At 40.8% G+C, this 16,437-nt stretch overlaps 1 protein-coding gene across 1 annotated transcript in view; it reads left to right on the top strand.

Moving 5' to 3' along the window:
- Positions 1 to 5,394: 5,394 nt before the first annotated feature.
- Positions 5,395 to 16,437, top strand: part of Zc2hc1a (zinc finger C2HC-type containing 1A) — a 41,380-nt gene continuing 30,337 nt past the window's right edge. The window contains exon 1 of the mRNA XM_021650031.2: positions 5,395 to 5,526. Within this exon, the coding sequence (XP_021505706.1) occupies positions 5,511 to 5,526 (16 nt within the window). The 5' untranslated portion in view covers positions 5,395 to 5,510. The remainder of the gene's footprint in view (positions 5,527 to 16,437) is intronic.

Genomic DNA, 16,437 nt, shown 5'->3' with positions numbered 1-16,437 from the left:
CTTTTTATTTCACCAAGAAAGATATCCACCCCTGTGAGTACTTCTTTTTTTTTTAACTTAATTCTTCATATACACTAGTTTCACTACACCTCCCAGTACCTCCTCTTTTTTGTCTTCTAGATCTACTCCTCCTCCATTTTCCCTTCAATGTAAACAACAGTCCTCTCAGGGACATGGACTGAACATGGCATAATAAATCACAATAAGACTAGGCACAAACCCTCATTTCAAAGCTAGGCAGGACACCCTGGTAGAAGGAAGAGGTTCTCAAGCACAGGCGGAAGAGTCAGAGACAACAGCACAGTGGAAACTTCCCACAGTTGGAAGTCCCACAGGAACATAGGAATGTACATGGAAGGAAAAGAACACAGAGTCCTGGGATTCTGTATTACCTGGTCTTTCAAGTGTCCAGTGAGATCCGAAATGTGTCTCCTCTCCATATAGGAGACTATTAAATTGATGGTTTTGACAGAAGCACTCTTAGAAGGATTCTTTTCTTTTTTTAAATATTTTTTTTATTTTTAAATAATTTTATACATTCACTTGTATCCCAGCTGTAGCCCTCTTCCTCTTTCCCTCTCAATCCCCCCATCCCTCCCTCAGCTCCTCTCTGCCCCCTCCAAGTCCACTGAGAGGGGGAGGTCCCCCTCTCCTTCCATCTGGCCCTAGCTTATCAGGTATCTTCAGGATGGTTGCAATGTCCTTATCCGTGGCCTAGCAAGGCTGCTCCTCCCTCGGGGAGTTGGGGGAGCTCAAAGAGCCAGACATTGAGTTCATGTCAGAAATAATTCCTGTCCCCCTTAGTAGGGTATCCACTTGGATAATGAGCTACCATGGGCTATGTCTGAGCAGGGGTTGTAGGTTATATCCATACATGGTTCTTGGTTGGATAAACAGTCTCAGAGAAGACCCCTGTGCCCAGATATATCTGGACCTTGTAGGGCTCCCTGTCTCCTCTAGGTTATACTAATTCCTCCTTCCTTCATATGATTCCTTACACTCTGCCGAAGGCTTGGTATGAGTCTCAGCATCTGCTTTGATACACTGCTAGGTAGAGTCTTTCAGGTGCCTTCTGTGGTAGGCTACTGTCCAGTTACTTGTTTTCTCCTAAGAAGAATTATTTTCTATGAGTCATCGAAGGCAGAATGAACAAACGGGAAAAATATTTTAAATAATTTAAATTAGCTAAGATGAAGTAGCTAAGATACACAGAATATTTAGAAATTCATAAGAAACCATTGAAAAAGAGATCAAACTGGACAGAGTGGAAGGTCAAACCTGAACTGTTATAAATACAAAGAAACAATAAACCCATAACTCTTAAAAATGGACACGAATCAGAGGTAAGACAGCTATGAGATAGGGAAGGTGAGTCCTGTGCAAGCTGCTGAGAAAAGTGCACACCAACCAGTACAGCAGCACAGAGAGCAATCTGGGCACACTCCGCGGGAATAAATAAAGCCTAGTAATCAAATCCAGGGGTGCATCCAAGAGGAACCTGAGAGCAGGTTCATAAGGGGACATGCACAAAGATGTTCATTGTAGCCACAGCTTAGAGGCTACTGGCTGTCCTTCACGACTGGAATGGGAAGGTAACCTATGATGCCTACATCAGTTACGTTATCATCCATCATTCAGAGCATTTACCCAGAGCTGCTACATACTAGCAAATCTCTGGACACACTTTGGCATTTTTAATTCGAAAATTAAATCAAACCCCCAAAATAGTGGTGTATATTTATAATCCTATCGCTTGGGAGACATAGTCAAGAGGATTCCCATCTTCACCAACAGCCTCAGCCACATAGTAAGTTACAGGCCAGACAGGGCTCAATGAGACGTTGTCTCAAATAACAATTTAAATACAAATTATAAGTAAACAGAAATCCATGGTAAAATACCATTTGTGTACATTAAATTCAGAAACATATATAAAACAGCACCACTTGCGTTTGAAGGGTCACCTGTACCCACGGGTTTCTGTGACTGTAGAGCATTAAAGGTGTCTGTAGTGAGGATGCTGTTAAACAGTGCTAAAAAGAGAATGAATGACAAGACTGCAAATTATTTAGAAAGACGTTTTAGACTGTAGAATTAATTCATTACTTGGCATTGAATATATAAATTCTATTGCCCAAGCTCTGTAAGTTAAATTGGAGAGTTTTTATGCAGTGAGAAAACATGTATACAAGTGCTATCTCTCTTTACTCTTTCCTAGAATGTGCCGGGCAAACACGGTTTTCTTAACAAGGCTTATGACATTGCACTGTTAGTGGTCCCTACCTCTCCATGTCTTATGCAGATCCTTTTCTAACTGAGAACAGAAAGACGTGGTTCTCTCACTCACGGAGAATAATGCAGCTGTACATCAGCAGAAAGATAAAGTCTGCTTTAAGCTTTTCTTTATCAAAACTTCCTTTCTCATTTGGCCTTTTCTTGCCTCGGACACCTTTTTCCTCAACAAATCTCCATGTCCTACAGCATACATTATATTCCTTTCTGATTGTGAAAACCTGTAATCAACCATTCCTAATTTTTTCTCTCGACAGATAAATAAATTTTGCCTTTTTCTTCAATCTGAAAAGAAAGAAATAAAGAAACTTGCCTAGTTCAGACCACAACAGCCTCTTCTCCTCGCTTATACAAAATGATTCTTTTGACATATACTAAAAACAGCTCTTTTGCTAAAGATTGCCTAAATATATCATTTTTTGAATACTAGACTGTGGCAGGTCATTAGCTTTGTGGCCACAGATGAGAGAAATTCCCCACAAAGTGAAGCTGGTTGTACTGAGTGATGTTTATCACAGTGATTTAGCCTTTCATTCAGCTGCACCCTGCAAATTATCTGAAGGAGAACCAATGGCTGGCTTTCGCAAAGAAACTTGAACTTTGTGTGAGACCCAACAGAAAGCTGGAACTTCTGAACACAATGATAGTAACTGACCTAGCCTATAGAAGCCGGAGAGGAAAAGTGGAACAGCTCCAGTGAATGGTGACAGGAGAAGAGGAACATAAAATGAACAAATCATGTGTTTGAAGTAATAAGACAAGGTAGACTATCTGTTTCAGCTACTTCCTGCTTTGGGGGTCTGGGTCATTTTCCAAATTAGTTTTTCCTTTTGCAGGGTAAGAAAATGAGAAACTCATTATCAGCTAATTGCTAACATTTGGCAGCTAAAATGATAGATAACAGTTTAGGAACATAAAAGAATAAAACTGAGAAATTCACTTTCATGTCTGTCTAGTAGTAAAGTGAAACCTAAAATCTAATCAATACGTGTTTGCTAAATAAATTCATGAGGAAAATGAAATGAAATGGACTTTAGATGTCAGAGATGTGTGCTAAAAAAAAAAAAGAATTACATTATAGACTTTTAGGGGCAGGGGAAGAAATGTAGACAATCAGAAGAATGTATGTTATTTATGTTGGAGGTAACACTCCTGTAACATAAAAGTGCCTGGAGTCATGAAGTGGTGGTGGCGCACGCCTTTAATCCCGGAACTCAAGAGGCAGAGGCAGGCAGATCTCTGCCAGTTCAAGGCCAGCCTCGTCTACAAAGAGAGTCCAGGACTACACAGAGAAACCCTGTCTCAAAAAACAGAAGCAAAACAAACAAACAAACACACAAAGAAACCCGAAAAGTACCAGGGGGCAGCACTGCAGAGAAAACCATCCAACCTGCTTTGAGAATCCAAATGTATAGTAAGCGATATGTCTGAACGACTGAGTTTATTTGACATAGGAAGGAGACAAGGCAGAGGTGAGAGAAACATAAGGATATCACGGTAGGCTCTCGTGTTAGGCCCTGAAGAGTCTAAATCCCAGCTCTGACATTCACTTCTGGCACAAATATTGACAAAATACTAGTGGGTGAGACATATGGAAGATGGAGATTTTCATTTTGAAAGCAAGATTGTAGACCTGTTTTGCAGATTGAATATATGATGATATGAGGCATAAAACATACTTTTAAGATAATATATGTTTTCCTTTTTATCATCAATGTGCTGTATGATGGTGTGTGTGAATGTGTGGAGGTCAGAGGACAGCCTAGGAGTTGGTTCTCTCTTTCCACTGTGGGTTCTGGAGAGCAGACTCCTAAGGCCAGGTTTGCACACTGAGTACTTTCACTGTGGCCTGGCCTGGCTCTGAATGCACTTTGTTGTTGCTGTGTTGCTATTTTTTTATTATTGTTATTGATGACATTGTCCATCATCTTAATATTTGTCTTAACTTCAGGTGAAATACTTGCAATCTGCAAAGTGAACGGCTTTTTTATTTTTGTGTTTTTCTGTGTGTGTGTGTGTGTGTGTGTGTGTTTTCCCTCTTTGGCATTTTAATAAAAGCTATCCCCAACCTCATTTGATTTTGTTTTAAAAGCATGGAGGAGGGAAAAAGAAAGGAAAAAAAAAAAGCCTCTCTATAGCCACTACAGGGTAACTCCATTGTCTCTATGGCGGTCACCCAGGCAGTCCCCTGGTTTAGAAACTCAGAAGTGAGGGAAGGCCGGAGCAGAACAAGGGAAGGACTCAGGAGACAGCTCCCAAATGGACCGTTCCTTACATGATTCTGGACAACGGGTGAGCTCTACCACACTGACATGCACTTTAAGGAACTTCTCATAGATAGACAAGGCCCCTTGGGGTTTACTTGCTTAAACAAGACCTGGAGTCACTGGTTTGTCAAACATAGACAGAATTAAGATAGGATAACTTTTGAATTAAAATAAAGTAAGCTCTGTTCCTGACACAATAATATTGATAACTTACTAATGGATACATCAGAATCAGTAAACAAGTAGGCTAACGCCTCAGTTTCAAGTCCTCAGTACGGCGCAAGTTTTGGTGAGATGTAAAACGTCATTAGATCTAAGGAGAACGGACTGAGTGCAAGCACAGTGCTCGGCAGGGAAAAATTGTGCGAGAGGAAAGTTTCATTTCTAAATTTGGGCCGAACTTTTTATGCTGTTTTTCAAAAGTTTAGCGCAATCTCAGTTCCTCAATCCCATACCGAAAATATAACCGATCTAGGAAACATTGCCTCAACCCATGGAGCTGTGTTTGAAGGACAAGTCTAGGGGATGTTGTTTGACTAAAAAGGCGACGAACCCGGGAGGGTGCAAGACCTAGGGTCCCTGAGATTGCTGCAAGAGCTCAGACGGACCCTCAAAAAGCCATCCTTGCAATGGCTGGAGGCGAGGTGCCGAGCTACTCTAAGCAGGAAAACAAGGTGGGAGGCTAAGCGCCGCTGGAACAAAGGCGTGGCAAGATCTCAGGACGACGACCAAAGCCGCCGCGGCTTCCAGTAAGGAGTGTTGGCAACACCCTGGCTGCGGGAGCGTCCCCGTGGAGACCGCAGGAGTCGAGGCCCCGCCCCCGGCAGCCTCGCCCCGCGGGCGCCGACCAATGGGAGAGCGGGATGTTAGAGTGTGGGAGGCGCGGCCGGGTTGCTACAGCCGGAGCTGGGCGGCGGCGGGCGCTGCCTGCGGAGCCGGAGGCGGTGCGCCATGGAGGGGCTGGAAGGTGAGACCAAGGGGGCTGCGGCCGCGGGGCTCGAGCGGGCCGGAGCGACCGGGACCTGGGCTCCCGGGGCGAGCGCGGCCGGACGGCTCTGCGCCGAGGGCCCCCCGCCCGCCGACGCCGGACCGCCCCGCACGGGAGCGGTGACCGCGGGGCTGGCCGCCGGGCACGGTGCTCGGCCCCTCCGCGGGGTCGGGACCCCCGCGTCCTCACGCCTGGAAGGCCTTTCCGTCATCTCTGCGCCTTCCTGGACCCGCGAGGCTCCTTTGGGCAGTCAGTGTCTCCGGTCAGGTTTTATTATCTTTGCAAGCTGTGTTCTCGGTTAGGGTCGGCGACGTCCGGGTCGCCAGCCTTTGCTGACCCCTCGGGACTCGCCCCGCCTCCAGCGAGCCCTGGACCTGCACCCTGGACAGTCTTAGGTAGCCTTCCTTCCGTTTCTGCAGCACCTTGGTGGGAGAGATGCCCGAGCATCTCCCAGGGAAGTGTCTCTGGCCAGCTCTACAGCAGGGACAATAGCTTCAGCCTTAATGGTTTATTCACGAGGACTGGCTAGGGAAGAGCCAGCAATTGGTTCCTTATCTTTTTTATCCTGGTGCTGTACCCATGGCTTCAGATTTTGCTTTGTTCCCATTTCTTTAACTTTTTCTTCCTTTTCATCCATTTTAACTCCGTGCAAGGACAACGTTCTCTTAAAAACAAAGGGAGGGAAAAAAAAATCCAACCACCTAGCAACAGTGACAACAGTTTCAAGGTTTAAATCCTTTTCACAAACAAGCGTTCAGAATATTTGGATTCTGTTGTCTTAATACAATTTTGTTATGATTTTTTTTTAATTCTTTACAAAGATTTCACCACTTAATGTACTTGGAATGAGCAGAGGCTGTGAGCCCTGCATTTTCTTGTATTATAGATAGTTAAATATTTCATGGCGTGTTATGAACGGTGGTAACTGATAACTTTTTTCCGGTGATTTGATGTGCACCAGGAAGAAAATAAAATAATATGATTATGAGTTTTATTTTATAGTTTTGTTTTGCAGTAAAGCGTTCACCAAACACCTTGAAGTTGATAAAGAATTCCAGTTGGCCATTTATCCTAGCTGAAGTTTACTATTACCTGTGAAGGCCTTATTTCCTATACCATCCAAGTTACCATGAAGTGAGAAAATGTAATGACAGCACTCCTTCCCTTCAAAAATCTCTTCTCTTGGGAGACTCCTCCAGGCAGCTTCCTTTAATTCTTTAAAACCATATGGGTGTAGAGACTGGATAGAAAACAGTGTTGACGAATGGGCTCGAAGACTTTATGATGTTTCATAGTGCATGAAGAGTGTTTCAGAATACTTCACAGTTTTTTACTGAACAACATTTACAGTGAAAGAAATATTCACCCAGTGTTTCACTAATTTATCTATGCATGCAAAGGAAGTGCTACCTGTTCTACTAATCTTTACATTTTTAGCCATGTTAACATTGCTGTGGTAATCTAAATCAGAAATTTATATAATTGAAAACTATCAGTTTCACTGTGTGTGTGTGTGTGTGTGTGTGTGTGTGTGTGTGTGTGTGTGTAGCGTACGGCTCCTGATTTAATATGGAATGAGCATGATTCATGAGTGTGGTTTATGGTAAGCAGTACTGGCCCTTAAACTCTGTTTTGTTTTGTTTTGTTTTGTTTTGTTTTGTTTTCTAACAAAATAAGATGCTATCATTACATGTGTTTAATTGTAATGAATTAATAAGAAAATAGTTCTGTCTGGCAGAACAGCCGAGTATTAGCAATTTCAAGTGGTTCAACATAGTTAAAGCCCCAAAGTGTTTTGCTGAGTGGAAAACAGTGGGTTTGTTGTTTGGTTGGTTTGTTTTTTGTTTGTTAGTTTTGTCTTCAGCCTCACCCCACTCCACCCTTCCTTTAAAAAAGTCAGTTCCTAGTATATCAATCACATTTTGCAAAGTTCACAACTTTGAGTCTTAAGGATACCATTCATTAATTTTTTTCAGCCATGCTTTCACTTAATAAGCAGTAAGGGTTAGCTTTTTTCTACATTGGAAGTTAGAGGACAGTATGTAGCATAAAATCTTCAAGTTGCTTACTTTATCTTTCCCGTTGATTTGTCAGAAATAATCTCTGACATTTGACTTATATTTTTAGTTGAAAGTAGTTAATGCACTCCCGAAAAAAAGTTTGCTAAAGCTGTTCTGATCGGCACACGCCTATAATCCCAGCACTCTGAGAGGCAGAGGCAGGAAGATCTCTGTGAGTTCAAGGTCAGGCTGTGCTACAAAATGAGACCAAAACAGCCAAGGCTACACTCAAAAAACAAAAACAAACAAACAAATAAATAAATTTTAGTTGACCATATTTAAATCATGGACCATTTATGTTATTTTTTTATGTCTGGAATTGTCACAAAATGAACTATAAGATTGCATGCTGTATTTTGAAACCAAAAGTTAGGTTTTCTTATAATTTCATATAACTAATAGAAGAACTTTTGCATGGCTTGAGTAATTAGAGAAAAGACTTTTTTTTTTTTCGTGTGACTAATACATCCTGGATGTATCTAAGGAACATAGAAGTAGTTCTAGAGTTGGGAAGTGCTAATCTCTTATAAGTTTTATCATCTATGAGATTGAGGTGATTAAATTTAAGGTTTTATCCTTATAAACGGTATTGTCTTTGCCTTCCTAATATTCTCAAGTATAGTTATAACAATTATGGCAGACATTAGGCAGGCCATTCCTCACCTGGTCTGCTAAGTTTATTATCTTAGTCTTGCCTCTGAAACTTGACTAGGGTCCCCATTACTCTTCCCTGTTGTAACAGGCCTGGTGGAAGTCTGCAGTCATACTTTGTTAATGTCTATTTGGTTTTAACTTAGCGTAAATGTATAACTGGTTTACTGAATAACTGTTCATCATTATTAGTAGCATCCATTTATTTGTTGCTATGTTTGTTGGTAGGTGCAGAGTTGGTATTTAGGTATTTTAATGGCCAAGGTTTAAAGAAGCCATTAGCTAAGCTCTTGCTTTTTCGTCTTGTTTTTTTTCCCCACTCTGTGCTTCAAACGTATATTTTTTGAAAATTTATTTTACTTTTTATGCATGAGTCTTTTGTTTACATGTATGTATGTGCCCATGTGTGTGCTTGGTGCTGACAAAAGGTCTAAGGAAGCATCAGATTCCCTGGAATTATAGTTACTGACAGTTGTGAGCTCCCACGTGAATATTGGGACCTGAACCCTGGGTCCTTTGCAAAAACAGCAAGTACTCTTAACCAGTTGGCCATCTCTGTCTTATCCACTCTTTGGTCATATTATTCAAGTCAGAATCTCAGCTATAAAAAGCAAAGCTATTAAACATTAAACCACATTGACAATATTAAGTATTAAACATACACCGAAAAAACATTAGCTAAATGTCAAGTGCATTGAAGCACTTAGTCAGTGGTTAAAGACTTAAGGAGACATGTTAGAGGCTTAAGAACATTACATTATAGCTAAAACATAGTCCATCTTTCCTGGCCTACCAGCTAGCTGAAGCCCAAATACCTGTGCTCAAGAGAAACTGGAAAAAAAAAGGGAGAAACTTTAAATGTATATATGATGATTAAAAATATGGCAAATGTAAAAGGAAGTAAAAGAATAAATTTTCAGGTTATTTTAGAAAATGAGTTATGACTGCTTAGTTCAAGAGAGGAACGATTCCTGACTTAATGACTTTGGCTTTAGAAGTACTTGGAAGTATCAGATTTAAAATAAACAAACTTCACGGTTACTTGGAAATTACTTACCTGGAGATTTTAGTGACTATCACTAGCCAGTGGGAGCCGTTTCCTAGGCAATTTAACAAAGTGAGAAAAGAAACTACAAAATTTTATGTTTCAGGGTTACATGGGATGGGAAATTAGGTGGATGGAGTATTAGGGAAGTTTTAGAAATTGCCTCCCCCGCCAAAAAAAAAAAAAAAAAAAAAAAAGAAAGAAGAAGAAGAAAAAGAAAAGAAAGGAATATGGGAAAGAAACTAATATGTATGGAGAAACAAATGAACTGGAAGAAGTTTATAGTACCTCTTGGGTTTAGGTGGAAAATCTGCCAAATCCTGCTTAGGTGGTAAAACCTGAAAATTCAAGATTGGGAAGAAATACAGAAACAGGAAAAGGAAGAACATTAAAGTCCAAAGAAATTTATCAACAGTACCTCCTGCTTTGGAAAAGCCTACTCAGTAGGATGCAGAAGAGACATTTAAATATGACAGGAGTGAGTAGTGACAGCCTGTTTCTTAGTCTTTGTAACCATAGCATTCCCTGATCCTGTCCACTTGACCATTTTTGTTCTTTCCCCTTTTTCTTTTTTTCCTTCATGTGATTAATCACCTGACATTTTAAACATTAGTTTTTACTTAAGTTTTTCCACTAATATTTGAAGAGTAGAGTCTGTAAGATTGGACCTTTGTTTTTGTTCTTTTTTTTTTTTTTCCTTTTAGCTTCCTTCATATGTCAGAACAGTTTTAGCTAATGCCAGAAAATCAATTAATATTTGTTGAGTCAAGTAAGGGGCCTATTTTAATTAGTGGATAGGCTTAGAAAGTGTGCCTCTAACCATGTAGGAAATGAGTGAGAGGGAAAGACAAAGCAGACAATGCCAGTGATTGGATATATACTACTTGGGACACTGGACATCATTTCTTGGTTGTAAAAAGGATTCTTTTTTAAAAAATTTATTTATTTTTTATAAATTATAGTTTATTCCCTTTGTATCCCAGCTGTAGCCACCTCCCTCATGCCCTCCCAACCTCACCCTCCATCCCTCATCTCCTCCCATGCCCCTCCCCATGTCCACTGATAGGGGAGGTCCTCCTCCCCTTCCATCTGACCCTAACCTATCAGGTCTCATCAGAACTGGCTGCATTGTCTTCCTCTGTGGCCTGGAAAGGCTGCTCCCCCCTCAGGAGGAGGTGATCAAAGAGCCAGCCACTGAGTTCATTTCAGAGACAGTCCATGTTCCTTTTACTAGGGAACCCATTTGGAGACTGAGCTGCCATGGGCTACATCTGAGCAGGGGTTCTAAGTTGTCTCCATGCCTGGTCCTTGGTTGGATTATCAGTCTCAGAAAAGACCCCTGTGCTCAGATTTTTTTTTTTTTTTGTTCTCTTCTTTTTAGGTACATATTTATTTCTAGTTCAATTGGTGAGGATGTCTTAACAAGAAGAAAGTTCATTTTCTTTGTGATAGATCCCTTTATATTCTCAGTTCTCAGTCTATAGATATCTAGATATTCTTTCATCATGAAGCATGTTTCTGTATACATTGACTTATTGATTCTTATATCTGAGAAATTTATAAAGTACAATAGAGGTGTTTTTTACTAAAGTAGTTGTGATGTTTTGTTAAATTTTGGTATGTTGTAGATAAAAAAAGACCCACTTGCACCTTGTAACCTATCATGCTTGTTTTATACTATAAGATTAAATTCCCATTCAGGGACTTAGTTTCCAGTGGTAGAGTTACAATATAAAATTAGATAGTATGTGACAGATTCCAGTTATTTTTCTACTATACTGTACTACTGTTGCTGTCAGTATCTTTTAAATAATTGCATTAGAACAAAATGTAGCTTCTGGTTCTTGAGGTCTCTGTTATTTACCATAACCACTTTGTGTAATTTTTTAATTAGGTCTTGCTATAAATATGCTCACATTGGTAAAGCAAAAAGAAAGTAAATTTGTGTCTTTTTTTTTTTTGAAAGACCTTTTTAGAAATGATAATGGCTCCTGTATTCTTGTATGTTTTACTATTTGGCCCCTAGTTGGTGGAATTATTTGAGAAGGGTTAGAAGAAGTAACCTCCTGGCAGGAGGAGATATGTCACTGGGAATAGGCTTTTAAATAGGGGTTTTAAAGCCCATGTCACTCCCAGTTAGAGCCTATGACTTATGGCTTCTGTCTGAGGGCATGACTGGCAACCACTGCTCCAATGCCATGCCTGCCTGCTGCAAGAATCGCCCTAGACTGACCCTCTAAACTTTCTTCTGTAAGGTGCCATGGTCATAGTGTGTTCAGAGCAATAGAAAAATAAACCAAGAGAGAAGTTGATACCAGGAAGTGCGCTATTTATATGACAGGCCTGACCATGATGCTGTTTAGACGAATGTGAAAAACTGGGACTTTGGGCTAGGAAAATGATGGCATGCTATAAGTGGGGTCCTGTGGGCTATCCTAGTAGGAGTTTTGAACACATAGTTATGGGAGCAAAGTGGACTATGGTGGGGCTCAAGAGTTTCAGGAAACAATATTAGCAGTGAAGCTAAATAACATTCTTGTGATATTTTAGAAAACAATGTGGCTGCCTTTTGCCTTTGTTATAAGAATCTGCCTGAACCTAAAATGAAGACTTTTGGACTAGTTTCTTTGCAGAGGAGATTCCAAGACAGCCTAATATTGACTCTTTCACTTGGTTATTAATAATCACACTTGTGCATATGTACAATGAAAAAGAGTAAGTGAGGCTACAGAGCTAGACAAATGTACAACTTAAGGAGGAAAGGCACCAGGAAATTTAATATTAGAGCCAAGGCTTGTGCTTAAAGAGGTAAGGGGAGGCTTGATATGATACGGAATACAGGGAGAGTGGTGCCCTCAGGGCAAGAGCTCACCCAGTTAAGCTTCCCGCTTGTAAGAAATAAAATTTGTAAAGCAAAGGACAGCTAATGCAAAGTCAAGAGGGTGGCCTGGTTCCATTTCAAGTAGGCAGCTGATTTTGATGTCATTTGCCAAGTGATGCTAGCATTTCAGGAGTAAAAAATTTTGTTCCTCAGGTAAGGAAAGCCCCTGAAGCCAGGTATGTGGAAGGGGAGCCCCTGAATGGAGGCCTAGAAAGGCCATCACATGAAGTAGTGAAAGTTAGAAGACCCCAAGATGTTGGAGATGGCCAGAGCCATGGGATACCGGGGAAAGAGAGGTGCAGAAGGGAATGAAACCAGCCCAGGAGAGATAAGTGTGTGTTGTAATCTGCAAAGCTGGAGGGGCGGAACCACCTAAGACCTTTGAGTCAATTGTGGAGTCATAGGATTTAGAGTTTTAGTCTTGCTGTGGTCCAGTATTTCTTCACAGTGTCCGCTACCTCCCCTTTGCAGTGATAATATATATTTTATACCATTTTATTTTGGAAGTATGTAGTTTTGCTTTTTGCTTTTAAAGTGGTTACCATTAAAAGATTATCTTGAGTCTTAGAAGAGACTCTGGCCTTTTAAACCATGTTGAGACTGAAAGACTAGGAATTTTTGAAGTTGGATTAAATGTATTTTGATATTGCCATAAGACTATGGAGATCAGGAAATGGAATGTGGTAATTTGGCTGATGTTCAGGAATTTTAATCTAGCAACATGCCTGATCTGACAAGGGATCAAATCCAAAGACCTTTTAGGTCTGTTGATCCATCTAGAATGTAGACACCCTGGATTAGAGTGTGATCTGGTTGGAATGCAGACATTCTCTTAGTATACACCTTTAATCCCAAACAGTGAAGGTAAGGTTAGTTTATAGAAGGAAGTACCCATGTTTGGAATAGACATCTAATTGAGGGGCAGACAAAGTGATGAATCAGAGAAAGATTTGGCAGAGTAATCAGAGACTACTTAAAGAGTAGTACAGGGAGAGAGAGTAGAGATTTTACTGGGACACTTTTACAAAGACAGGTTGTAGGGAGAATAAGTTAGACACAGATGAAGACAGAATGGGCCAGAGAATGAGAAATGTCATTCTCTGTTCATTGGGGGCCTGGATATTGGCTGGGGTCCTGGAACTTAGCTTCCAGTCAAATAACGGGGTTTTGTTCAGGGGCAGTTAGAGTGCTTTAAAGTGAAGACCCAGTGCACTAAGCTGGGTGTCGAAAAGGTTTTTCACAGAGTTTTACAGTTTGGCCCTTTTAGCATGAGATCACTCATGCCAATGGAAGGCCTGAGTTCCAAAGTCTGTGGTGATACCAGAGTGTTACAGCTCTTGGTTAAGCTGCTGTGTTGACCATGGCAGAGGTGCAGACAAAGGCCTATGCCTGGTGGTCTTGCATCTAAGACAGGCCTAGTGAGTTCCAGGCCCAGCAGGCTGGAGGGCCGCTCCAGTGAGACCCAACCTGGTGGAGGATAAATGGTGACTCTCAGAAGGTCTTGAAGTGAGAAAGTGTGAACCTTTATTCATGTGAAATCAAGGGTAATAGAAACACTAGGCAGAGGGTAGCGATTTCGAGGGTGAATGTATTTGATTCACTGAGGTCAGGGGTACTTAATGGTCCTATCACAAGAAGGAAAATACAGTATTTAATTATCCTATGAGGATCTCCAAGTACAATTGAAGGTCACTGCTGGACTAAGATCCTTAGCAGGTTGGGGCATTTCTAGGAATTGCTAGATGCTTGCTAGAGTGGTTTCCTTATCAGGGGAAGGGTCTGGCCTGTAATCTGCCCTGAGGGTTATGTGACCTCCATGTAAGACCTAGAATCACCCAGATCAGAGGAGACTTAAAACCCCACTGAGAAAAGGTTGTCTATCATCATAGACCAAGTGCAAATAATTGGCTCTCTGGAGACAAGGACTTCAATCTTATCCAGCCAGCAGAGGCCCATAGAGAAGGAGCCAGAAGATTAAAACGTATTGCCAGAATTAGTTTGAGGCCAGGCTGAGCAATTCAGTCAGAAGCTAAGAGAAGCTAGTTTGAATCAGTCAGCTTGGAGAGGAGTTTGGGCCAGAACAGCTGAGTTGAGCCAGCCAGTGAAAGTTCAGATAGAACTTTGGGAATAGCTCTCATTTCATCCATTCATCTGAGAAAAACATTTACAGACTTACACTGGCACCAATGGCTTTTATGTTTGAATGCTTGGTCTGCAGGTGGAACTGTTTGGGAATGATGTATGGGCTCTTTGTTGGAGGAGGTGTGTCACTGGGGGCTGGCTTTGGGGTTTCAAAAATCCATACCATTCCCATTTTGTTTTTCCGCCTCTCTGCCTTGTGGTTGTTGTCTCAAGGTAAGCACTGTTAACTACTCCTGCAATACCATATCTTTTTACCTGCCTGCTCCCATGCTCCCTACCACAAGTCATGGACTCACCCCCTGAAACTACAAGCCTCCAATAAATTGCTTTGGTTGTGATGTATTTACAGCAATAGAAATTAAGACACTAGCTATCCCCTGCCCTTTGAAACAGGGTGTTGCTAAGGAGCCCAAACTGGCTTTAAAGACCCAATCCACACTTCATCTTCTAGAGTGCCAGGATTATAAGACTGGATCAAGCATAACCTAAGATTATTGCTGCTGTATACATTCCTTTTTATGGTTTATTTTAGGGATGATGTTATTTTTTTTTTCTTTAAAGACATTTTGAACATGCTTGGCTTGTGAGAATTAAATTCATAAGTAGTTTAAAATTTTTCGATAAAACATGAGACCGTTTCATTCTTGCTGAATAATAGGCAAGTAAATAAGTGGATGGTGTAAATGATTCTGTTGCTCAACCCTTGTGTTCCAGTATGTTCTCAAATAGCCAATCAGATCATGTCACTGAATTGAATTCATTTTTTCTAAATGGTTAATTAAGAAAGGTTGAGAGTGAGTGTATGTGTGTGATTTAATTTGTGGCTTTAGGCAGGCCAAGTAGGCACCTACTACTAAACCATACCCACAGCCTTTTGCCTTGTAATGGACCTAACAAGTAGCTAACTAAATAAATATACTTTTAAGCAAGTGTACCATGTGTGCTTCAGTGTATACTACTGAATTTTTAAATCATGAAAATATATGAAAAAACAGGAAGCTTAATAGATTATTAAGCATGTCCTGTTATTTTGACTCAATCGCAAGATATTCTTATCTTAATGAACCTAATAAGGTTCTATATGGAAACTACTACGTCTTTCATAGTCCAGATCAGTGAGGCTCTCTTTAAGTTTTCAGTGCCAGCGGGAGGGGAGGAAAACATTAGGGGAACCTTAGGTTTGCTTTTCTCATGAGCAGCATAACTCCTACTGGGCAGACTTCTCACCTCCATCTGAGTTACAGATAGTCACCCTGCACCAGTGAAATGGGGTAGCGGGTTACTAGGAGAGTGAGAACACAGTTCCTCTGTGACTTGTCTTCAAGTATCTTCTTACGGGTCTATTTTTGGTTCATTATGTTGTTTTTCTGTGGGCTCCACTATTGACCAAGGGACATGTTTTATGAAGTCAAATTGTGTATTTTTTCAGGAATTTGTTACTTTGAGCAGAAGATACTGTTCTAGTTTCTCTTTATATAAATAAAGAACGGTTGGGCTGGAGAGACAGCTCAGCACTTAAGAACACTGGCTGCTCTTCCCGAGGACCTGAGTTCAATTCCCAGCACCCACACGGTGGCTCACAACCATCTGTAATGAGATCTGATGCCCTCTTCTCATATGTACCCTGTATGCGCACAGAACACTCATAAATAAATAAATAAATAAATAATTTAGGAGATTAAAAAAAATAAAGAACTGTCACAATCAGTAAAATTGCAACAGAAGGTATATGTGCAATTTACAGGTTTCCAATTCACTTTTGGACAATTACAGGTAAGAAAGTAAGTTTATGTTTAATAGAGCAGTTAGGTAGAAAATAAAATCTTTCATAAAATTCCATACATTCTACCCAAAGTTAGGCTTTTAGTCTCAGTCTCTGCTTCTATACCTCCATCGGTATAGAGTCTTTCAGAGGCCCTCTGTGGTAGGCTCCTGTCCTGTTACCTGTCTTCTGCTTCCGATGTCTGTCGCATTTGTCCTTCTGAATGAGGATTGATCATCCTAATGAGGCTCCTCCTTCTTGCCTGGCTTCTTTAGGTGTATAGGTTTTAGTATGTTTATCCTATATTATATGTCTAATAACCAATTATGAGTGAGTATATATACCATTT

Source organism: Meriones unguiculatus, chromosome 6 (genome assembly GCF_030254825.1).
Source record: "Meriones unguiculatus strain TT.TT164.6M chromosome 6, Bangor_MerUng_6.1, whole genome shotgun sequence".
NCBI classification, from domain to species: Eukaryota; Metazoa; Chordata; class Mammalia; order Rodentia; family Muridae; genus Meriones; species Meriones unguiculatus.
This window is presented reverse-complemented; position numbering and strand designations above follow the sequence as displayed.